The sequence below is a fragment of the Amblyomma americanum genome, chromosome 8 (genome assembly GCF_052857255.1).
Source record: "Amblyomma americanum isolate KBUSLIRL-KWMA chromosome 8, ASM5285725v1, whole genome shotgun sequence".
NCBI classification, from domain to species: Eukaryota; Metazoa; Arthropoda; class Arachnida; order Ixodida; family Ixodidae; genus Amblyomma; species Amblyomma americanum.
In genome coordinates, this window is record NC_135504.1 from 28,351,070 (window position 1) to 28,376,103 (window position 25,034).

The window sequence follows — 25,034 nt, forward strand, 5'->3', positions numbered from 1 at the left end:
GCGTTTTTTTTTTTGTTGTTTCCGCGGTCCTATGAAGTACGTAACAGCGGGGTCCTACTGTAATATAAGACAGCATTGACAAAACAATACCCATGTAGAGTGCAGTTGAGCACACTGGGTGGCCTTGGGTGCTGTGCAGACCAGCGCCCCCGAGGCCCGGACGCTGCGCGTGTCCCCGCTGGTGCCCTTCACAGAGTATCGGCTGCGGCTCGTGGCGGCCAATGTGGTGGGGCCCAGCCCCCCAAGCGAGCCATCCCAGTGGTTCCAGACCATCCAGGCGCCCCCTGCCCACCCGCCGCGCAACGTCACCGTGCGGGCCGTCAATGCCCAGTCCCTGCGCGTCCGCTGGACTCCGCTGCCCCAAGTGGACTGGTACGGTGTTCCACGGGGCTACAACGTCTCTTACCGGGCAAAAGGTAGGTTTTCCTTTACCTCTGCCGCCTTTGAGAGCATTAGCTCTTATTAGTTCTTACCCTGGTTCTATGGTGCCGGCATCTGCAAGCCAGGCGTGGCGCCACTGACGGGGCTGTGCGCCAGGTTGTTGCCGTGCCACTAGAAGCATGGCGGTTTATATTCTACTGAGTGCGCCAGCTGCGATGGCTTTACAGCATGCAAAGATGCGATGGCACGGTCACAAGGCCGTCAATGCTATCTTAAAGTAAAGAAAACTGAAAAAATTTTCTTGATTTCACTTCTTGGTGGTTGCTCAAAACATTAGCATTACCTACTCGTAACTTAACCCAGCATGGGTTGAAGCTGCAGAAGATGAGAAGGCTGTTGATGCTTAGTTCTTGGGAAGGACCTTTGCCACTAGCGATGAAAGAGAGGACCGGAGAGAAAGGAGGATGAGTGGTATCTATGAGAGGGCAGGTGCTTCACCTGGTGGCGTGGGAGTGAAGTATTGCCTTCATCTGTCTCAAGTTGAGCAGGGACCTTTAATTGCCTGTGTAGGCTACGAGGGCCGTGCCGGCCTAGCTGCTTGGGGGCAGGGGAAAAAGCACTAGAGAGCCTCTTTGCTGTTGTTTCAGCTTGCTTATGTCTCTGCTACTTGGAGCCCTTTAGAGTTGGTAGCAGTGATGTCAGTGTGATAGAATTCAAGAAACGTGTGACTTCTTTCTCTGTACTGTATGCATTGAAACAGTATCAGTTCACTTTGCAAACCAGGGATGGGGCCCTAAGGCCAGCATAATGCGACGGTTCAGTTTTGATTCTTTTCCTGTTGGGGATGGTGTCTTTTCGTGATTGGCTCAAGCAACGCCACTCCCCACGTTGTCCTTGTTGCATCATTGTCTTGAAGCCTAGTGATTATGTGGGGCATGGTGTCATCTCCGCCAATTAGGAACAGTGAAAAAGGAAGACGGGTGTAATAGAAACGAAATATTCCTGTTACTTTGTACTGACCCAGAAGGCTGTACCTTGATCGCTGTGTTCTGCTGTCATGCGCAGACGAGCCAGACTTCAAGTGGACGGTGGTGGAGGACCACAATGCCAACAGTGTGGTGCTGGATAGTCTGCATGCATTCACACCCTACGAGGTGTTCATGGTGGCCTTCAACGATGTGGGTGTCAGCAGTGCCAGTGCCATCTCCTCGGAGCGTACTCGTGAATCAACGCCCACTGCAGGTCCATCTCAGGTACAGCACATGGCTTCCTGTATGGGGGGGGAGGTTGCAGGGCATCCAAGCTATGAAAAAAAGCTTGCCAGTGTAATGCCACCTTCTATGTAGCAGTGCGCAGTGGTGAAAGTAATGCAAGCACTGATGTGCAACTCTCCTTCCTACATGCACTTTGTATTCCTTCTCCATGTTACGGCAATGACGACACAGAACTGGGAAATGTGCCCTGAACCGCTGTTGCGGGGAAAAAAAATTAGAAGGTTGTACAGCTAAGTTTGTTGGCTTAGCGCATTGTTATATAACATTAAATCACTAAATAATTATCGTCTTATGGCTGGCGCTGTATTCCACGGTAGAAGGCAGGGCTATAGGCTAAACCAGAGCTGTAACAGCTTTTGCTGTGAAAAAAAAAAAGTGAAGAAAGGAGTGTATAACTTCCAAATATGCTGTGCTGTTTGAAGCAATCTAGCAGCACTGGCATCAGCGGTGGCAAGAATCTTGGGCATTGTTTGCTTTGCATTTAGTGCTTTACAGTGAAATACTGAGACGCCCTGCCACACTGAGATGCATTAAGACATTCAGGGGACAGTCTTGATGCAGTGGCATTTATATTCATGCCCAGCCTAAGCAGGTAAGAGCCAGGCATTGTGCCTCGTCACCCAGTGTAAGGCCAAGGCTCCTTGTAAGCGGCAAAAATGCTGCACTCCGTGACTCCGGTAACCTGTTGTTAGTGCAGTATGCTTGCATTTTGTGCTTTTGCTTTCGTACTATGTTGCTGGCATCAACATTCATCAAAAGGACCGTGAAGAGTGCACAGGCAGAGGAGAGAGAAAAGAAATTGATGGCAGTTAGCACTGCACAATGCGTAGTTGAGTAATGCCCAGTTGCATAACAATTGTTAGTGGTGGTGTGATGATTGCCTGAAAACATGTGTCGTCTTCATCACTCGCAGCTTATGTGCACCACATATGTACAGCTCTTTTAGTAGTATCACAGCAGCGCTGACCAGATGTTTGTTCAGTGCTCTACACAGGACTGCGGTGGTGGAACAAACGAGATTGAGCGCATGTGTATAGAGAACTTATTGTCAGAAGCTGCAGTGTTCTCTGCTTGGCTGTTCGGCTGACGCGACACAACCCCCTCGTCGCTCGTCTGCTCGTGCGGGGAGGGGGACTAGAGCCAATATGGAACCGTCGGTTGTGAACATGCGCTGAGTTCACTATGACGCTGAGTTGCAAAAAAAAGGAGATATTGTGCGCAGAGGAAAGTGGCAATCGAGCCACCCCAGATGTGTCTGGTGTTCCTGAAACTTACACGCGTGACTGGTGGAAGCAGAGACCGAACTTTCTCCAGCAAGTCTACTCGGAGGAGTTTTAGTGGGGCCGGAGGAGGGCCGGTTTCCGGTGCCTCACCATAGGAATTTCGGGATGAGTGAAGGATGAATGGTGCACAATCCCATCTCCCATGGTCAACAAGCCTTCAAGAAGTGCAGAATTTCAAATGTCATGGATGGTAGTGAAGAAGAAATGCTTTGGGCCAAGGAGGCTTTCGACAGCGATGATGAGTGGTGGCGATTTTGCCGGCCAGGTGGCAAAAGTAGTCAGGCAGTGTGCCGCCATTTACTTCATTATCATATTGCAGCGGTAGCATTTAACGGTAATTGTTCGAAGGGAGAAGAAGATTCACTTCTTTAAGAAGATTCACTTCTTTATTAAAGCATTACAATCTGATGCGAGGTGCAACCAAAGGCACTGAACTTTCTTTTTCCTGGCCACGAAGAACGGATGTGCATTAAAATCAAGGGTGCATTAGAATTGGGTAAATGCGGCGCTGAAAGATTAGCTGGCCTCACTGCTGTTCCTTGCGCCTTTATCTTGTGCCTCGGCTTCTTCTGCATATACTGCTGGGTCATCACATCTACGTGGCCACCCCTTGGTTCCTGTGATGCGCACAGTGGTGTCCTTTCATCGCACTCTCTTGCTTGTGGCCTCGGCTGCATAATGGGTTGGGTCTTGGTGGGCTCAGAGCTTTTGCTCGCAATCCTGTGCCGAAAAGTGTGATGTTTCTGCTCCTTTGAATCTTGGGGTTGCTAAGCGTAATCGAAAAAGGCCGTGGAAAAGCATCTGTACGAGGAGAAATGTTGTGGGCCACATTGTCAGCACTTGTGGGTTGTATCGCGCAGGTGACGGCGAAGGCCACCTCGTCGACCACTGTGGTGGTGTCATGGGGCAGCGTGCCCAGGGCACACCGCAGCGGTGTCTTGGAGGGATACCGGGTGGTGTATCAGGCAGCTCGAGAATCGGCGCCCACCCGCAAGCACATTGAGAGCAACGCCACATTCACAACCACCCTGACGGAGCTGCGCAAGTACACGACGTACACGGTGCAGGTGCTGGCCTACACACGTGTGGGAGACGGGGCCCTCAGCGTACCACCTGTCACCGTGACCACCTTCGAGGACGGTGAGAGTCATTCCCAGCTGATCGCATTTGTTCTGGTGCCGTCGTGACGGCAGAGTCCTAGCAGCAAACACGCCAAGTTATCGTGAAGAGCAAATTTCTCCAACTTGAAGGACAAGCAGTGGGACAAGGCTGATGTGACATGCACAAAATTTAAAGCTCGCACATGTCTCGTCAGCCTCATTCCATGTGTTTGTTTTTTAACTTTGTGCAGTTTGTTCTTAATGGAAGCCATGGACCAACCAGCCTAGGAGGAAGTACTGCTGTGCTGAGTAACATTGAAGATAAGAAATCTAATAAAGTAAAAGCTCGTTAACTTGGGCTTCAAAGGACCGGAAGAAACTTTCGAGTCATAGAAGAAGTTGAATTTTCGAATGGCCCTTAAGGAAACTGCCATAAAACCATTCATATCAGCATAGGTTTATTAAGACCGGGCAATGGTCGCCTATTGTTGACGCGCAGCAGCGACTATTTTTCACGGCTCTGTCAACACTCTACTGTTGGGAGCGTTGGAGGAGGGCTGCTCCCAAATGACAAGTTTATCCGCTGGTTCTTTCATGGTGCAGCGTGGTAGCAGCGGAGCCTCTCACGAGCAGCAGCACGTGGGAGGATGCTTCACCACACAAACTCAAATGGCACGTGATGAGTGTGAGATTTCGGTGCATTCAAAGTTTTAATTTCCTTTGAAATGCCGTGATTGTCTGCCTTCGCAATGTCATTATTGTGGCTGATAGTTTACAACCCTGCGTAGTTGGCCCAGCTGAAATCAACAATATTGTGAACTAACACTTACAGAAACAAGAAATGAGATTTTTTGAACTTCGTTTAAGCGGCAGATTGTGTGCTTATGCAGATCTTAGAAATGCAGCTTAGTATGGACGAAAACCGGACAGACATAGCTTGAGGACAAAAAGAGGCGAAAGTGTAGCTGTTAAATGCGTTCCTACGTCAATATGGTACAGAGGAGGTTGGTGCGAGGAAAAAAGCAAAGGAGGAGGGTATGGGAAGAGCGGTGCTTGTGACATGCTTCATCTGTGGCAGCTGATGTGAAATGCTTCCTCTGCCGCTGAAACCGAGGCCAAATGCTGCTGCCATTTGCCAGTGTGTGTTATCTGCGATCGCCATGGGCGTGCACATATCTGTTCATAAGGAGGAACCAAAGTCTGTATTTACGCCCATTTATGTCTTCTTGATACCAAGGAATAGTACCGTAAAAATTTGTACCCCCTTTCTCCATGTATGTATATTGGGGGCCACGCCCCCTTTGCTCCCCCTCTGCGCATGCCTTTGCACCGATCGCCTATCGCTCAAATACCTCAACAGCTTCCCGCAGATTTTGCATTATTGAGTATCGTAATCGTCCATACATTTTTTTTTCAGTGGAATTGTGCAATGTTTCCTTGCAAACTCTTCATGATGTTTTTGGCTTATTACAACTGGCTCATTCTAGTGCTTGAATAATATTTAGGTCGCATCTTGTTATTGTTTGCATTCCATCAGTGCTTGTGGACTTCTCTGTGGTGCATAATACTGTGCTTTCCCTTTTGCCTGCTCTCTAGTTCCCGGACCGCCGTCAAACGTCTCCTTCCCAGACGTGACCACCACAACAGCACGCATCATATGGGATGTTCCGCATGAGCCAAATGGTGAAATTCTCGGCTACCGGATTTCTTTTTGGCGCCGTTCTTCCACTGATGCTGCCACTGAGGACTCTGAGCTGGCAGCAGATGCCGATGGTGGCCGGGTGTCTCGGGAGGTGTCAGCCATGGACCGCACCCTGAAGGCCTTCGACCTTCAGCCGCACTCGTACTACGAATTCTCGGTGAGCGCCCGCACCCAGGAAGGGTGGGGCATGGAGGCCCGGGCTCTGGTGCTGACAACGGCAAGTCGAGAGAAGCCACAGGCACCGTCACGGCCGCTGGTGAGCCCGTCGCAGGTGCAGGCCAGGCACGTGACGCTGAGCTGGACGCCCGGCCGCGATGGGTTCGCTCCCCTGCGTTGCTACCTGCTGCAGCAGGTGAGGCAGTTGCATTTTTTTACGGAGTGCAGTCTTTGCTCATTAGGCTGCCACAAGCAACTGTGTGCAGCTCCCCCCAATTTAGTAGAATCTTGACGAAACGAATCTCATAAGTCGTGAAAAATATTCGCATCATCTGAAATTTGTGTCAGCCACAATAAACAAAATTTGTACTCAGAAGCATGTCAAATGCATCCATGCAGATCTGTTTTTGGCTGATAGGATTATTTTCCGGCCGCGTGCCTCTGATTACTGCTTTTGGTGTGTCGTACCACACGGCCATGCTCACTCGGGACGTCGGTGGGGAGCCGGCCGCACGCCACTGTTCACTATTCATGGTGTGCGCTGAGCAATTGGTGACCATAATGCCGCTATGTGCAGGCTGTAGAGCTGCGTGAAAAGCAAAATTTTTCGTGCGAAGTGAATTCAAATAGCCCACTTATAATGGCCGCAGTTATAACGAACACTCGCTTATTATGAACGAGTGATTAGAGAAATGAGGCTGTGTCTCGGGTACAATGAACAATGGTGGTGGCCTAACTCAGAACGAATGAGGAGGCGCCTTAAATCGTTCTGGTAAGCTTCCAGTCCAGCTCCCGGTAAACACAGATTGAAGAGTGTCTCCAAGTGTCCGTGACACCCACCTTGCACCCCTCCCCCCTTCTGAAAAAAACTTGGGTACACAAAAACACATTGAAAAAGGCAAGACACTGCTAACAAAATGGCACTCCCAAATGCTGCCATCGCATGCCGAGAAATTCTAGACAAGTGCATTATTGAACTGGAAATTGTATATGAACACCATTTTTTCATATATCATAAGATTCCTTTATGACAATCAATATACCTGCAGATCTCCCCTCAGCAGGCTTGCATTTTTTTGCTACTTCTTTTTGCTCATCTCTCATGCATAGCTGTATTTGTTGCATTGAACTCTTGACTAGTGCTAATGTGAAAGTTTGAATAGAGGAATTAGCTGACAAAATAATTTTGTGCGCATGGTAGATTGAAAGCACAGGACCCTGGAGAGAGCTGCCCCAAAAGCTGGACCCCAGTGCCACGACGTATACTGTGTCTGGACTGAAGCCGGCCACCCGGTACCTGTTCCGGCTGAGAGCTGTCAATGACCTCGGCTTCAGCCCCTGGAGCGAGGAATCTAACGAGACCTGGACGCTGCCTGCAGGTCAGTCCGTCTCCTCTGCCTATAGCCAACAACCTCAGCCTCAACTCCTGTGCCTCGACAAAGAGAGCAGTGCGGTGTTCGTTGTAGCGGGGTTTGACTGTAACAACAAGTCATTAATATTTTACCAAGATGTGGTCATGTGGTGAGATGCACCCCATGACCAAGTTTTTTTTTATGAGATTTTCAGTGCCAAATTAACATGACAAATCCTCCTTTTTTGATATGTATCACACAGCCCAATTCTTACATTTTGAAGCAAGACACGTCTTGGTCAGTTATCAGTCCATTTGATTGTTCATGAAAAAGCTACTCGCAGTTGAATGCTAGTCTTAGTGCACAGAGTATTGCAGGTGCTTGTCTTGCTTTCAGCTGAACTTTGCTCAGCATGGTATTGAATGGCATTTTGTTTGTTAATTTGCTTTTTTTTACCTATTTCAGCTCCAGAATTGGCACCAACAAATGTAGTCGTGACGCCATACACCACCACATCAATCACCGTTGTCTGGAAGGTAATGTATATTCTAAACCCAGAAAAGCAGGTGCTGGTCAGACCAGGGGCTTTGAGGGGCTTGTTGCGCATGATCTCTTTTTCTTGGTCATTGGGATAAAAACAAAACATCATAGAGCTGGCGTAGATTGCTTATGGGATCGTTTCGGTTCGTCAGCAGCCAGGTAGAACACTGATGTGGCATTAACCAAAAAGTAACTTGACAGTGGAAAATTTTGCCATGTTTGACTCTTTCTCTCTCTTTTTATGCATGCGCTTCAGTTCTTTGGAAGTTGTGGTAATTCATTCATCGCGGCAGTTATTCCCGCAATAGCATTCGAAAGGCTGGACACGGTGCATGCAACCAAAGCAGAGTCAAGGTAGTTTCCGCAGCCGCCTTCTGCAGTACTGTGTGCTGCAGCAACCTAGACAAAAATGAAGGCTCAAAGATTCACTGGCGCTTGCAACTGAAGTGGAGGCCACGAGGCATCAGGCGTCGGCTAAAGTCGAAGGAGCAACAGAGGACTTGACTAGCAATTCAGGAAGAATCCATTTTGACGCAGTTGCTTAGTCTGCTGTCGCTGAAATTTACGGTACAGGATACATTCGTTTTACAGCGAGAGCCGATAATGGGGCCCCACTCTGAGTCGTCGTGTAACTGAAGTCCATTATAGCTAGCTTGGCTTGGCTTGCCTTCGTGCCCGGGCAGTCTGGCATGAAGCCAGCGCAAGGGAAAGAAGTAAAGGGAGGGATTCGAGCGACGCCGTCATGTAGAGAAAAGAGGGAGCATGATAGCTCTCTCCGAATGTTTCAGCTAAGCCATAGCCTAGTTTAGCCAGTAATTTTTATTTAACAGCAAATGCTTTTACTACTCTTCTCTATAGCTTCTTTGCCGTGGGCATGAGTTTGACCTTGAACCAAGGGGAAGCCACGTGACAGCTGTGACGTCACTCAGCCGCCGTCGCCGCTGAAGCCGAGCGCTCGCCTCTGCCTAGTCACGTGACAATGACGACACTCAACCGCAGCTATGCTGGAGCCGTGCACTCGCTCTGTCTAGATAGCCTGCGCTGCCTCTCAGCTGGTTCCAATGGATTGCAACAGCTCTCGACAATTTAACGACAGCAGTCGTCATGGATGATTCAGTCGAGGCGCCTCGTCAGCTTTCTGCGTCTCAGAGCTTGCAAAGTCGACAGGCCGAATTCGATCACCCAGGGGACATAGCTCGCCTGGAAGGCTGCTGCACAGAGACTAAGAGAGTAACCAAAGCGAAAGATTTAAAGTTAAGCCTGGTAAACCTTGGCTAAACGTCAGTCACTACCACCAAGCAGCAACCAAGTCTAGCCAAGCTTTACCAGGCTTAAATTTCAAGCTTTTTCGCTTTGGCTAGTTAGGTTTAGCGGGGTTAAACCTTTGCCTAATTTTTTTTCTGGTTTCACTGAAGCTTTGTGAGACTGGCACGTTGTAGGGCGATATAGCTGGGTTGCCTCGCTGGTGGTGTAATCCACTCGTCCTGCGTTGTGCAACAGGGCCTTCCAGACGAGGCCTGGAATGGAGACCAGCGGCACCCTGGCTACCGCGTGGAGGCCTGCCCCGTGGGTGCGCCCCCGCAGGACTGCCGTGCCCGGTCCCTGGAGGGCCTCGAAGGTGGGCCCCTCACCCTGGAGGGGCTGCAACGAGACCGCATCTACGAGGTGCGCGTCATCGCCTACAACAGCCAGGGTGACGGACCACCCACTCGGCCCGTCTCGGTCTACGTGGGTGAAGCTGGTGAGATCACTTTCGTTTTAGATTGTTAGCTCTTCTTAGCTCTTTCCTTGGTTTTAAGGCATGGACACACTGGTGGAAAAACGTGCTCGGCACGCCGGCGGTTCCTCAAACCATATGCTGCTTGGCAGATCAACCCGCCGCCATGGCAGGTTTGCGGCAAGTGGCTTGCCGCGTGCCGTGTGCCGCGTAGTAGGGTGAGCAATAAGTCATGCCCGGCTAGTCACGTGGGGAGTGTCTGTGCTGCCACCTCTTGGCTCCTACTAAAGTTGCATTCCAGTGGCGGCAGTGGAGCCGCGCGTGCCCCTCCAGAATCTCGGACCTCAACCGGTTTGGCATGGCTTGGCAACCGGTTTGGCTTTGCGCAGCGGGGCTTTCCCGTGTACTCCTCGCCGCTGGTATGGCTGTCCCTTTTGCGGCGGGGGTTGTGCCGCCTGTGGCGTGCCGCGCGTGTTTCCGCTAGTGTGTTTGTACTTTACATTGTCTGCTGTTGTACCAGTAGCGGCACAGCATGTTTATGTTTTGCTGAGGGCACCGGTGGGGATGGTTCATCCGGCGAACTTGGCAGCATGTCAAGACAGTGCAGCACAATGAAAAGGCCATAATTGCTACCTTAAGGGACAAATGAATGAAATGGAATAATTGATATTCTCAGTCCCCTGTAGGTTTGAAATATTAAAAAGTCAATTTTACTGAAAATTTCAGTGTGCTCTTTGTGCATTACAAAAATTAAGGCTCCCACCAGTATTTTGCACCGCAAATTTTACTATGCAAACTTAGCAGTTAATTATTGTAACTAAAGGAGCCTAATGAAGCAATAAAAGAAACTGAGCCATCAAAAACCATTGCATGAGGACTGGTCACATGATAGCATTGATTGTGCAATAAGGGCAGTGGTCACTGGCGTCGCCACTCCAGCTCAGATTATGCCTGCACTTTGGGGGGGTTCTCTTGAAATTTCCAGGCGTCATTGTCCTGGAGAATGAACTCCTCTTCTCATTGGAAGCTGGCACCAGATTCATGACTCTGGGCTTTGCGAAGATGCTATTTTTTAAAGTGATAAGATGCTATTTTTTAAAGCAATAAACTGTCTGTATTCATATTGGACCTGTTTGAGAAAAGTCAGTTTTCAGAATTTTTTTATTTGCTTCGTAACCAAAACTTCGATACTCGCACAGCCCTAGTTTTCACATGTGCGGTGCATGAACTACCTCCGTCCCACGTGCAGTCCCAACTGGCAGCCCACGGCAGGTGCACCTGGAGTCTCCCAGCTCGACTGAAATCACTGTTTCCTGGGAACCACCACCTGAATCAGAACGCAATGGTGAACTGCTTGGATACAAGGCAAGAGCTCCACATTGCTGCATGCGGTGATGCTGCGTCCCTTGAAGTGCTTATTTGGTTATCATCCAGTTGCTCTCATTAGCCTTTTGGTAAAATGATGGCTGGAAGGCCTAGGTACTCGGCAAAGAAACTTGCATATCATGGAGTGCAGAGTTTTCTGGAATTTGCGTTTCCTGTGTTATTTTGCTGGATTGGCACAGTACAGTGAACACTCATTAACTCGGCCCTCCTTAGTGCAGATATCCGGGTAATTTGAACTGCCGGCACGGTCCCGGCCAACGTCCGTGTAAATAGGCCTATGGCATCAGATCCGTGCTGATCTGGACGCAGTGAGTCTTGTACCGGTTAATTTGAACAAGGTCCCAAAGGGAGGTCACATCCATGGATGACCGGCACATGAAGTGATGGTTGAAATAGCCCAACTCAAACCTGATTTTGCATGATGTAGAGTTGCCAGTGCAGCCTTGGCAGGCACACAACAGCAGGCGTGATGAAAAATGGACGGCCTCATCTCCGATGATAGTTGGACTGCTTAGTTTCAGTTTCGCTTTTCTGAGCTCCATGCCGGCCTGCGGCGATAGCGGCTATCTGCTGCGCATAAGCCAGCCAGCAGACCCGAGCTGCATGTCATTTCGGACGCTGTCAAGCACTGTTTCACGTTTCCCTCACTTCTGTGTTTCCCTCGCTTTTGTCCGCATGGTTCTGCCATTCACCCATTGCACTGGAACTGCGCCAAATTTTCTTTATTGGGACCGATTTGCATATGAATTAACAACTTTTTTTATGCGTGAAGCCTCATGCGTCCTGCCGGGAATGGGCACCGGCACGGAGCACATACTATCTGCTGCTCTCCCGAAACTATCTTGGAGCTGACAAATAGGTCGGCTCCACGAATAGCTCGACACCTGCAAATTCGGGCGGTCATTTTCGGAAGAAAGGTTCACTTATGTTTGGCAGTACTTAAAAGTAATCGGGATGCCGGTAACCTAACCTTCCAGCACCGGCACACAACTCAAGGAAATTGCGAAGGCTGGCGTGTGCAGTCGACCCGCTGCAGGCACGAAGCAGGAATGCTCATTTCATGGGATGGGAGGTATGTTGATGCCAGCACCTCCGCTAGAAGCTGCCTTGACCATGACCGGTCTTGAGAGGAATGACAAGCGCATGCACCACTGCTTCCAGTCTGGCCGTGCCTTGACAAAGCACCGCGAGCACGTTTCTTTGAATATCCATGGCTACGTTGCAGAACATCTTCTCTTCTGCAGGAACATGCTTTGGTGGTCTGCTAGCTGTACCATAGACTGGTTTTTGAGCTGGGAGTACTGGGGCTGGAGCACTTTGCGTACCAAGCATTGGCATCGCTCTGCAGCACCGCCTCGTGGCTAAGGGGCCATCGCTTTACTGGTTTGCGCTAAAAGTGTTATTGGGTATTCCTGTACAGCACCCAAGATTTTCGAATTAACCGGGGCTGATGCATGCCACCGCTTAGAATTGTCTGGTCAAATTTATTCTATAAATTTCGGAAACACAGAAATTCTTCTATTTATCTGGGATTTCAAATTAATTGAGTTTGAATTATTGAGGTTCTACTGTACTTCATAAGTTTCTTCTTACGGAGAAGGTCAAGATGTTTTTAGACTAGCGGGTCCAGGGTTGACTGTCACCATTCCTTCGTGTGTCGTAGATCTTCTACAAGGCCGAGGGCGACGCAGAAGAAGTGATGGAAGCGGTACCGGCGACTCCCACCGCTTACACCATCACGGACCTGCGGCGTTTCACCAACTACTCGGTCCAGCTGCTGGCCTTCAACCCTGCAGGCGATGGTCCCCGGTCTCAGCTACTGCAGGTCCGCACCCAGGCCGACTGTGAGTGGCACGCTCCTTTGACGAGCTCTTGGGGAAGGGGGGCCTTTTTTTGTGTGAACAAAGAAATGTGACCTGTGCTGGCACTGACACTTAATGGCAGCTGGCGAAGTTCCATGGATAGGCTGTGCTGGAGCATTTGACTCCCCACCAGCAGGGTTATGAACATGTGTTCACGCATGCCAGGGCTTAAGGGTGCTCAGAGGTCAGATGGCACAGGCTGACAAAAAGCCACTCACCACTGTCTCTGTCCAGCCATCGAGGCTGAGCCAGAAATGCCAAGAAACCTGCCCTCGGGCCAGTGCCTGCTGGTAACGTAACCACTGATTACACAACCAAGGAATGGAGGGTGATACGGGGAAGGTGAACTTCGGGAATGCGATTCATGTAAAGCGGCTGTAGCGGCTAGTTGGTTGCACATGGTGTTCGATTAGCGCGCTACCACAGGGACACGACACAACTGTTAGAGAGACCAATAATGAAAAATCATGCTCTGTTTTTGTGGTCGTCATTTTTTGTCTCTTTAACCGTAGTGTAGTGACTCGGTCGTCAGCGCACTAATCGAACATCGGGCTTTAAGTAATGCGACTGTTGCGATGCGGCAACTGAGAGCAACAGGACTCCTACTCTGAGAACGAAAATTACAGAAGCACGTTATTTTGACTGACTCTTACACCAACTTCTTGTTATGCATGGTGACTCTCTTCTGCACCTTTTGGTAGTATACCATTTGTGCTCCAAGTCTGTCTGTCATCATGTTCTGTGCGATTAGTTCATTCTTTGAATTCAAAATTTCATGGCGGAATGAAACGAGCACCTTGTCTGCCGCACTGAATTGATGCATCCTTGATTCCAAGAGGCCAAGCTGTTTGATTGCACCAAAGCAATGAAATTGCATGGAAGCCTGTTGAACTATGCAGTCAATTGTTTGCCGAACTGCGTTTCGCTCGGTGTCTCTGCAGTACCGGGGCCACCTGGGCCATTGGTCTTCACGGACATCACGATGAATTCTCTGAATGTCAGTTGGAGTCCTCCAAAGGAACCCAATGGTGTCATCACGGGCTACTTGGTCAACTATGAGACAGCTGACCTGGATGTGGGTGAGTCTCCAATGTGTGCTTCTGTGCAAGGAATTAAAGAAAACACATATGCCTTCTGTCCACACAAGTTTGATTTTTATGTGGGGGGGGGGGGGGGTGAGTCTCCGATGTGTGCTTCTGTGCAAGGAATTAAAAAAGACACATGATGCCTTCTGTCCACACAAGTTTGATTTTTATCGGGGAAAGGGGGTAGAGGAGCTTCGCCTCCTTACATTAGTGCACTGCGGGTAAGCCACCGTGGTGAATTACTGTCTCAGCATCTTTGCTCTACATGCTGCCTTCCCCAGACCCGACTCCCTGATATGTAAGCGCGCCGTTGTTCGCAGGTGCTTCGCTCCATAGCTCTTAGGCACTGCAAAACAGCAGCCACGTTTCTCCTCTTCATGTTGTGTCCCTGCTGGAACATCGAGCTCGTATGTTAGCGTAGTTTACTTTCGGGTGCTTCTCCCCTTTACACCTATGCACTGTAGAGAAACCACTGCGGCAGGAGACTGACGCTGCATTTCGGCTCTCACATGCCCCCCAGGTTCGGCCCTCTCGAATGTTTGCACTTGGGCGTTTAGTCGCTAAAGAACCAGAATTTGCCAAAATTCTGAACGTTGTCTGTGTCTGTTCATGTCTGTTGACTTGCCATATATGCTGATGTTCTGCTTTGTACTTTTTTTTTTACTGTTCACTACTGTGCCCTTCACTAGTCCTGCAGTATGATGAAATAAATAAGTAAACAAATAAATTAATAAATAAATAAAGTGGCGGACAGTGGTGTATAATTCTTTTCGGCGGCTGTTTTCGGCATCTATGGTTCCTGGTTGGTACTCTTTTAGAGCACATCTATTAGGCGCCCGTTCCTGGGTTGAGTGTCGGCATCAGCACTGGCCCCGATGTAACCGGCAGAGTCGATGAGGAGCAGGAGGGAAGAGTGCGAGGAGGAAAGTGAAGGGGGAGGAGGGTTCAGTGAGAGAGACAGTTGTGGCATGCTCCGAAGCAGCGCGCCCGCTGCAGAAGCCAAGGCCAAGAGCTGCCACCTTTCCGCACTGCATGTTCGGTGTGTGATCGCCTGTTGTTCAAATACCTCAGCGTCTGCGCTAGCATTTCACATTACGAAGTATCATAATCTTCCAGGCAATTTTTTTTTTACGTTTTATCACGCTGTATGGAAATGCACAGCTCAAATAAAGACGAGGACACAAGGAAGGCACATGGAACACACGAGCGCTGACTTGCAACAGTTTATTTCGAACCTCGGACCAGCATTTATTGCTGGAAAAAACCAGGCAGTTATCACACATGCGCAGTAGGTGACACATTTATATGTTGGCGCAGATATAACAGCTCCTTACCAGTAAGAGCAATAGATGGCTTGGCAGGACCCACCCGACCGGTCTGTCATTTCAGTCTCTATGATCTCTCGAGTGAGTTGGCAACGGTTTTTTGGCGATCACAGAGCAATCTTTGTAAGCGGGCTGACACATGAACTCTTCATCTGAATCACTATCATTTTCATCTTCACTGTTTTTCTAACATTTCCTACAGTGTGCAAAACAAAGCAGCGGGGTTCTACAGTATTTGACTTTAGCTGTAACAGTGACTTGTGACCGAGGCCTCAGCGACCCCTAAATGGGATCATTGCCAGTGAGGTCAAAGTGTTAGCGAGTTTTTTCCCCTTTGTAAATGTCATTGCTGTACGTGAGGAGTGGCTGTAAGCAGCCACAGCTTTGGCAAGTTGACACGAGCGTGTCCCCCCTGTGTGTTGCTCCTTTGCAGAGTCGGGGAGGCAGGTCCGTCAGAAAGTGGCCCACACTTTTCTGGCCGTGCGCGGTCTTGCCGAGATGATTGCATACCGGTTCAGCGTGCGGGCGGAGACCTCGCGTGGCTACGGTGCAGAGAGCCAGCACAGTGTCACTACAGGTCCCCAGGAAGGTTCGCCTCTGGCACCTCTGGAACTGGCACTCCAGCGCAGTGCCACTGCGGCCACCCTGTCCTGGAAGGAGGGCCCTCCGGGGGCTGCCCCCATCACGGGCTACCTTCTGGAAGCACGGGCTGCCGTACACTCAGGTGGGCACCGAACCAGGACCAAGCACGCTGGCAAGAGTGACAGTGTCCTGGTGGGCATGCTGGCAACAGTTGTTGTTTCCATCCATTGCCTGTGCATGCTTGTGTGCCTTTTGCCAGCAGATCTCTTTGATCGTACCAGTCAGAAAGCTCCGGTTCAAAATGCGGCTACCGTATTCACTCGCATAGTGAACCCACTGTAATAATAGACCTGCTCCCCACTTTTGTCGCTGCGAATTTACTTTTTTTTTAACCTCACGGAAAAAACGCACCCCTGACATTGAGGGATGGTGTTCAGCACGCTTGCTTTATATCGACTATCAAAATCATTGGATCACACCTTGATACAGCAAACACGTTTTTGAAGCGAACAATGCTTAACACTGGCGATACAAATATGGGTGACGCGGCGACTCACCTTGTCACTGCGTGCTTTTGTTGATGATAGATGGACAAACAAGTGGCCGGGTGGGTGGTGGTGTTCAATGACTGTTACGAAAAAGAAATCTGTCAAATTTTTTTTCCCCCTGTAATGAACCCTCTTCTTAAATTGATGTAAACCTTTCTGGAAAATTGGTGAGTTCGTTGTGTGAGTAAACATAGTAATTTCAGGCACCAATTTTCAGATGTGTACGTATAGTGACGCCATCTTGAAGTGGCCATTGAAAGCTGTGGCCATTTGTAGTCATTATCTTAAGAAAACCAGAATTTTTTCGCTTGTTTTCACTTCTATTTTGTATCTGTGACTTTTTGTTACTGCATTTGGCACTTTGTACTCTGATTTTGACGCTAAGCACTAGCACTAGAGTGTTTACCAACAATTGTGAAGTTTTTAAAATATAGGAGTAATTACTCATTAGCATTCGCCTTAGCACAGCCAAGTGCTGAATTCTTTCGGAAAAACTAAAGTGTTGAGAGGCGAAAGCTGACCATTGTGTGACAATTTTCACTATGCCGTGACGGTTTCCGTGTCACACCATTCCCGTGGCTATATCGATGCCCAAATTATACATCTTTCGGGGATCTTACTTATTAATTATGCTTAATTACACATTTTTCCATCTAATTTGACACAAACCCGACGTTTTTCCAACCATTCTGTGATCATTTTCACTATGCCGTGATGACTTCCGGTGAATGTGACGTCACACCGTTCCCGTGGCTATATCGACGTCCGCGCTATTTTGATGCAATTTCGACATTTTTGCCTATAATCAATTAACAAATTACTCTACAGTCGTCAAACTTGGCTTCCAAGTTCATTTTTTCCTCCCCTATCTGAGGCAACCATTCTTTTTCTGCTTTCTTAGTTCCCGAGTTAAACATGTGACACCCTCTGCGAACGGACGACGGCATGAGCCAGTAAAGGCTTTCGTCTTAAAAGTTGTTGCGCTCAGAGTGTGTGCTTGTGCTGTGTGGCTGCAGATGGGGAGGAAGAGGAGTGGCAGACGGTTGCCGAGTTGGATGGAAGCCCACGCACTTCGCACACAGTTAGCTTCCAGAACCTGCTGCCGTCCACGGACTACACCCTGCGACTGTTTGCCCGCAACCGCCTGGGGATCAGCCCACCGGCCTACGCCCCCGAACACGTGCTGACCCCAAGTGAGTTCTGCTGTTGTCTTCCGTCTTGTGGTCCGAAGCATGGGCTTTGGTCAGCAATAACAGATGCCCCCGCTAATTCAAATTTCACAAGACCGGAGTAACGGTCAGAATTAACTGAGTGTCGAATTATTGAGGGGGACCGAAAAAGAAATCATTACAGAGTGTGCTACATGAACAGTTTTTTTATTTCTTGAAGAATGTCTGTTAATCGCTGATTGCTTTGTTTGAGAGATTTGCACGGCAATAACTATTTTTTGCAGTTTTGCCATATAGTGCAGTGCACGTGCGCTGACGGATGAACCAACACGAGTCCTTTAGGACACTTTGACAGTGTCAACTGTCAGTGTCGGTGTCAGTGGTGTAGCACTACGCAAACCAAAACGGCACCCTGTCGTACCTTATCAAATGATGACCATAGGGATGAGTACGGTTGGTTGTTGGGAAAAGGAAATGACGCAGTATCTGTTTCACATCTCGGCGGACACCTGAACTGTGCCGTAAGGGAAGGGATATAGGAGGGAGTGAGAGAAGAAAGGAAGAAAGAGGTGCCGTAGTGGAGGGCTTCGGAATAATTTCGACCACCTGGGGATCTTTAACTTGCACTGACATCGCATAGCATACGGACGCCTTTGCGTTTCGCCTCCATCGAAACGCTGCCGCTGCAGTAGTGTGATGAGTACGGGATGAGGCAGGGATGACGTGTGAATATAGATGACATGTGGGTGGGCATGTGTGGATATTCTTTAATTTTGAATATTTGTTCGAATAGTGAAGTATTCGATGTTCGATTTGATCTGAATGTTTGGTTTTCGAAATCTCGAAGTATTCATCTTGAGCGAATAACGTTTCTGGAACTCTTGCTGCATGTGGTTTCAGTTCACCATACCTCCTCCGGAATGGCACTGCGGCATGCACGCAACCGAAGCTCCAACTGCGCACCGTGTGTGCTCCCGCGCGTATGCCAGAGCCGGTCTGCACATGCTCATGGCACAGATGCGAGCAGGCGAAAGCACGGTTTCCAGTTTCGCACCTTCCAGGTTTCTGGGCCACACTACCCACGGTGTGCATGTGCTGTAACTGTCACGGCGACGTGCATCAGTAGAGAGATTTAACGTAGCACGATCTGCTTCTGCGTGCCGCCAGTGTGTGTGCACTGGCTGGTCTGACGGGGCAGGTGGGCAAACAGCTGGCCGGTGCCTGGCGCCTTGTGGGCATGTCTAATGGGATTCGGACAACAAAATGCCACCCGTGATGTCACATGAATTCCTCCTATGCAAGGACTGCACTACCATTACCTTTGCACATTTCATGTATTGAGTGCCCTGGAAAATGATTGTCGATTAGAGGCCTGCAACATCTTTCATTACTGTTGTGCTGGATGTTCTAGAGTAAAACATAGAATACAGACAGTAGTTTAAGATACCCAGAAAGTCAGTTCAATCGTGTGACAAGATAACAAAGCAGCGGGCTCTCGTGGCATCTAGCTGGTGACCTGAGATGTCAGGTTTTATCCCGAGGTTAGGATTTGTAAAGCTGTGCCAGTTTTTTTAATTAGTTCTGTAGCAGAAATGAATAAAAAACCGCCACGTACTATCTCCTCCAAAGTTTGTGAGATTAGGCGCTAGTTGTAATTTTCGTTTCTCTCACTCATACTTTGCATAAAGAAATCTTGGCCGCTGGGCCATACTCAATTGAGGTTGCCCCCGTTTGCATTGCATTGCACGCAGACAAGTTGTTCCTGGAGTACAAGCAGCGATTGCCGTTCTATCGGGAGCCATGGTTTTTGGTGGTGCTGGCCGCTGCCAGCATGGTGGCCATCATCCTGGTAGTGGCCGTGTTGTGTGTAAAGAGCAAGACTCATCGTTACAAGCAGGTACTGTGTTGTTTTTTTTTTCTCTTTTATTCCTTCACTGCTTGAGCTACTTTTTTATATATTATGCATGTTGTCCTATAGCTGAGTATGGGCAGAAGAATTGAGGTGTCATGCTGCCATGGCTGAAGCTTGACTTTCCAGTGCACCTAATGGGGACCTAAGTGTGAAATGCATACTCTTATTTGTGCTTCACTTAGCGTACAGTGTCACAATGTGTTAAACCTTAAAGGGAACACTGGACCCCGCTGTTACATTCCCGGGTGCTGTGTTTCTCCGGCTTCTACATTTTTGTTGAGCGAATCCGGTCCAAGTTCTCGTGCCCAAGTTCCCATGCTGCCTGGGCCTCGTCAAGCTGTGTACCTACAGCTTTTAGTCCAGGCAGCCAGCCAGAATTTTCTGGGAAATAAATGGAATTGAATTGAATTGAAGCCCATGCAATACAAATTTGGCTCTTGCGTCCCACCTGTGGTAGCGGTCCTGCATGCTGCGCCACTAATGTCACTTCGCGATGGTGTTCCTTGTGCTGACATTTTGACATGTTAAGTTTAGCGCGCATGGAACGATGACAGCAGACAGGACATAGCGAGATTCCAGACTCCAATGGTGCTTGGCCACCATGTCTGGCGGCTCCCGGCGTGTTGCACTCCAATGACACCGCGCACATTTACGGGCGGTGTGAATCTTGTTGCAGCTCTTGGTGCAGTTCCATCGCTGCTGCTGCGCTAGCGTGAACAGCCGAAGGTGCGAAAACAAAACTAAGCCGCGTGGACAGTGCTGTACAATGTGCGGTTGAGAGTGTTGGCAACGAAGGATGTTTCGGTCATCTGCGTTTTCCTTGTCACCCGCAACTTAAAGACTCATTTCTAGGTTCCAATAGATGAGGATTGTTTAAGATTGAAGCAGCCCCCGCGCAAACAGTGCAGAAATGTGCACAAGTTCCCCAACTTCGCCTACTCCGCATGCCCTCCATCTTTGTTGCTGCGTCCCTTCCACCAGCAGCTGCTTAGATAATCTAGATGGTGAGTCAACGCAGGGCATTTAGAACATTCTGCACATGTGAACACTAGCATGAACCACAGAGCCTTGCAGATTCCAAAGCAGCCCATACTATAAGTAAAATCTATGATGTGCATTTTTTTCATGCATGCTTCCCAGCTGCTACGTTTCTTGGCTGGTACGTTTTTTTTTGCGCGGTCCTGTGAAAAACGTTACAGTGGGGTTCTATGTACGTGCAATATCTTTTGCGTGATGTGTGGTGTTCCCAGTGCATGGCCCATCAGGCATCAGTGCATGGCCTGTGCTTACAGATGCTCTGTGTGGTACATGTAAAGAGTGTTGGTGTTTTTTTTTTTCTTACTTTCAATTCAGACGTATTCTCCATAGAAACATGTATGATCAGCAGATACAGATTTATTGGAATGCAGAGTCTATGTGATATAAAAAATATACAGAAATCTGCATGCTGTCTGTATTGGTATGGTTTTCAGATGACCTATCAGCAACAAATGAAATGTGAACAGGATACCTGAAAAATGAAAATGTGAAACATTTATCATAGCTAGTAGGTAGGAAATACAGGTGGGCTTCAATGCTTCCGCGCTGCGGTCTTCTTACCATCAAAGTGATAATCATGTGTGCTGATGCTATTCAGTTTCCTTGGACTAATATGTTCTTGTTTTGCTGTTTGTGTTTCAGTTGTTGTCAATAGCGCATGATGTCGATGCAGTGTTCTCATGTATTGCCATCTCTCTGTATATATTGTCCGTATAGTTCTCGTTGCCGTCATATGCCTCGTATCATTTCTGTATTAGCCTATGAAAACCACATAGATTTGTCGGAATGATCATACAGGACCGTTTCGCTAGGAATGGGGAGATGGAACTTGAGGGTCTAGTGCACGTACAAGGAGGGCTGCATTCACACAGGAGATGCAGCAGAGTCTCCAGAGCGATGACCAGCTGAGCCTGGACGATCAGCAGGCAGCCGGGTTTGGCAGCCCTGAACCGGCAGCCAAGCGCACCTTGACCCGAGGGTCGCTGCGAAAACCGCTTCCTACTCTGCGGTCGCCACCACGGCCATCGCCTGCGAGCGTGACTTACTCGGATGAGGAGGACACCAAGGGATATGATGACCATTGTGACAGTAGCAGCCTGACAGAGAAGCCTTCCGAGATGAGCTCCTCCGAGTCACAGGTGGGCCATTTGTGTCATTTCACACCTGTCTTTGGATATGCATGTGCGGATGCTTAGATACAAATGCATTTGGGAGCAGACTGTACAGGAGCTTTAGACCGTAATAGAATAAAGGGACGTGGTCACATTTTCAGGAGTGCATGGAACTCACGAAGAGAAGAAAAGTGTCCTCAAAAGATATCAGTAGTATGTGCCAAGGTATCGCAAAAAAAAAAGTGAATACTATTCCATGAACCTCTTCAATTTCAGAACATCTGCATCTAGTGCAGAAGAAAAATTAAATGGAAATATATTTGTGCAAAATAAGTTCAATAGGAAGTCAATAAAATGAATGCATCATAAAGGGTACAGACAGCGATGTAACACAAAAATATGGTCCAATTGCATTATGGAATGAGAGTTAGGCATCTACAACCCTTTGGAAATAACCAGTGCCCATAATACGTATGAATAAATAAAAGAAATGAATTAGATGAATGACAAACAATTAAGCGCAAATCTGTTATTTGGCTTATTATGTGCTAAATGAAGTGTAGCAATAACATCACTCTTATTGAAGTGTAGGCATGTAAAAAACTAATTGCCGGTTGGTACATCTGCGTAACGTGAGATTCAGTGGCAGCTATTTGCAGTGAAGAAAACGGGGAGGGAGGGAGAATGGCACAGTGCTGTTTGCCGTGCCGCTAAGTGCTCTGCTAACAGGGGCACTAAAGACGTGGTCGCTAGTTTGTGACACAAAGGACGGCACAGATCCTTGGCTCGGCGAATGGTGCAGCGCCACTCCTCCTTTGTGTTATGTCAACAACATTGAAAAACCGTGAAACGTACCCTTAAAGGCCATCGCTGTAAACGTCGATTTCTTCCATAACTTGTGCAGTATAGCCACGAGAGTTACACGTAAAAAAATGGTTGCACCTTCTTTTCTTGCAATTTTTTCAGGGCTCTGAGAGTGAGGATGACACCAAAGGTGACCCACACTCGTTTGTCAACCACTATGCCAATGTGAACGACACCCTGCGCCAGTCGTGGAAGCGCCAGCGCATTGCCAAGCCGCCCAGCTACACCGACTCGGAGCAAGAGAGCAGTGCCGCCATGTGCCTCAACGGTGGGCGGGTGGTCCTCAACAACATGGCTGGGTCACGAGCTCCGCTGCCGGGTTTTTCCTCTTTTGTGTGATTTTGTGGCTGGACCATTTCTCCTTTTTTTTAATCTTCCAATCACATGAAGGGACTTTCTTGGCAAGTCCCGGAATGACCATCTTTGTCCATGTGCATTCTGCATGCTTTGTGGCCACTGAGATGAGCTTTGTGATGGTTTGCACCATGGTCGGCTGAAGTTTGCCGTGGTTGCCATGGTTTGAGCCTGATTATTGTCTGTAGTACGGGAAGTAGTTTTAGAAGCGCCGTTGTGTAGCCTCTGCAAAATGTGACCGTTTTGCTCCTGCATACATTTGAGACAGTTCCCATGGCTGACATCACAACTGTAGCCTCTGCTCTCCGTTATTACACTTGGCTGGTTTTTCTGCCAGCTGCCATTGCTGAGAGAGCATTTGTTAGTTCCCCCACGCATGGCAGCTTTGGAGGCATGCCACTATACTGATGGCGCTTTTTACATTGCCCGCGAGGTAGCCACTATTCAACTAGGTAGCCATGATTCTAGAATGGTAGGCATTGGCCTGCATCTTGCTGGTGGCAACGACATAGCTATGCTTTGCTTGTTGTGAAGCCTTGTGGCAGCTGAAGACGTTTAGTGCAAGGGGTCACAGCTCTTATGATGGAGATGCTGCAAGAAAGGACTTAGCCTTATGGAAGCGTTCACTGCCACGGGGTTTTTTCCCGGCTGCTTTCTTCCTCAGACGAAGGGCAGTTCCAACTTGTTATTTAGGGCTCAAGTTTCCAAGCCCAGTCGACTGATTGGCTCGACTGCCCCCCCCCCCCCCCCCCCCCCCCCCCCCCCCCTTCAGTCTCCTTTTGCTCTCATCCTCTGGACATCTTCCAAAAACTTTCTCTTGACTAGCAAGGACCAGTTGTTCTCATCTGTGTGATTTTTCATTATAAGCATCTCATTTTGTTGTTGTTTTTTGTGAGCAAGTGCATATTTTCTGTTGTGGCTTTTCAAATGCTTTGCGTAGAAACAAAAGGCAGGGTCAGTGGGCCAGTTGCGCTCCATTCTCATCGAGTCCATATTTTCAGACAGCTGCCAGACTGGCCTGCCCAAAGTGCCCCCGCTTAGGAATTTATTACAAGGAACCAGCACAGCTAAAAGGAAACAAACGTACGGGACGGGACCTGGCAAAACGGCACCAATTTTGTGCCATAATCACAGTGAAATGGAGTTCCATTCTTTTTTCTCTTTTGTTTACGTGCTGTACCTGGGTATACCTGCCTGCCGCCAGTCAGCCGTTTTGGAAAGTACACAAGCCACAGTTTGTGGTATTGAAGAAGTCATTTTCTGGCTGTGAATCCTGGAAGAATGCTAGATGCTGTTGTCTGCACCTTTGCCCATAGCTGTGGGATGTGCCATAGGAACCGAAGTACACTACTCAGTGGCTGCTGATATGTAGCGTACTGCACAGTTCTGACAAAGACTGTGCACACTGCCAGGATTTTGCTGTGACATTTTTTTCGTTTTGTGCCTAAATACCACATGGGGACCACAGTTTACACCGGTGCAGAAACTTATTACATGATTACACTTTACATGATTACATGTTGCTACGAGTAAGCTGCACCTAGGAAACCTGTACGCATACCACTTTCGTGGCAAATGAAAGACACTGATCTCCCGTTGACATATTTTGAGAAGTCTGTTTTTAAATACCATAACTTTTTTTTTGTGAGTTCAGTATTTCTTACATTCAGGGAAAATTGCAAAATGAGAATATTTGGCGAAAGCAAAATTCTGTGACACAAAAGTGATAGGCCCCTTAGTGCTCCGTTTGCCCAAATTATTTCTGGGGCAGATGTTTCGCGAGGTCTGTGGGATTCGTGAAAAAAACAGAAAAATTAGGTCTTGACAAAAATCAAGTTGTTTACTGTACTCATGACACCTTCTGTGGAAACAAGTGCTGCAAATTATTTATGTAAGGACATTGTGAAAAATGTTGTGCTGCACTTATGCCAAGCACTGTAACAGTGACATATTAGGGCATGCTCAAAGAGTAAGCTGGCAAGGTTAAGTTGTGTTACATGCACATAGGTTTTCATGTTTTAACAAAATGTGAAAATGCCATGAAAAGCAAAAACCAAAAGAAAGACGTTTCGGCTCTCATACGGGAACCTTGTGCACAATGAACTAAAACAAAAACAAACAGTGCTAGATGCTTAAATGTGTTTCAACAAAGAATACCAGGAGCGTGCAAACGTATTTAAAGCATTGCTTGTTTCATTTCATCGCCAACAAGGCTCCTATATGGGAGCTGAAACATTTTGTTTTTCTTTACTTTTGATGTCTGCATTTTCATATCTTACTTTGATTGTCTCC

At 48.3% G+C, this 25,034-nt stretch overlaps 1 protein-coding gene across 1 annotated transcript in view; it reads left to right on the plus strand.

Moving 5' to 3' along the window:
- The window catches only part of sdk (sidekick cell adhesion molecule), a 70,342-nt gene extending 45,581 nt beyond the window's left edge, over nt 1-24,761 (plus strand). Inside the window, exons 19-33 of the mRNA XM_077634288.1 lie at nt 140-416; nt 1,447-1,634; nt 3,799-4,078; nt 5,635-6,092; nt 7,098-7,275; nt 7,714-7,784; nt 9,289-9,529; nt 10,755-10,870; nt 12,555-12,735; nt 13,695-13,832; nt 15,597-15,887; nt 17,310-17,486; nt 19,214-19,359; nt 21,285-21,551; nt 22,491-24,761. Coding sequence (XP_077490414.1) covers nt 140-416; nt 1,447-1,634; nt 3,799-4,078; nt 5,635-6,092; nt 7,098-7,275; nt 7,714-7,784; nt 9,289-9,529; nt 10,755-10,870; nt 12,555-12,735; nt 13,695-13,832; nt 15,597-15,887; nt 17,310-17,486; nt 19,214-19,359; nt 21,285-21,551; nt 22,491-22,727 — 3,246 coding nt within the window. The 3' untranslated portion in view covers nt 22,728-24,761. The remainder of the gene's footprint in view (nt 1-139; nt 417-1,446; nt 1,635-3,798; nt 4,079-5,634; nt 6,093-7,097; nt 7,276-7,713; nt 7,785-9,288; nt 9,530-10,754; nt 10,871-12,554; nt 12,736-13,694; nt 13,833-15,596; nt 15,888-17,309; nt 17,487-19,213; nt 19,360-21,284; nt 21,552-22,490) is intronic.
- Nucleotides 24,762-25,034: the final 273 nt, after the last annotated feature.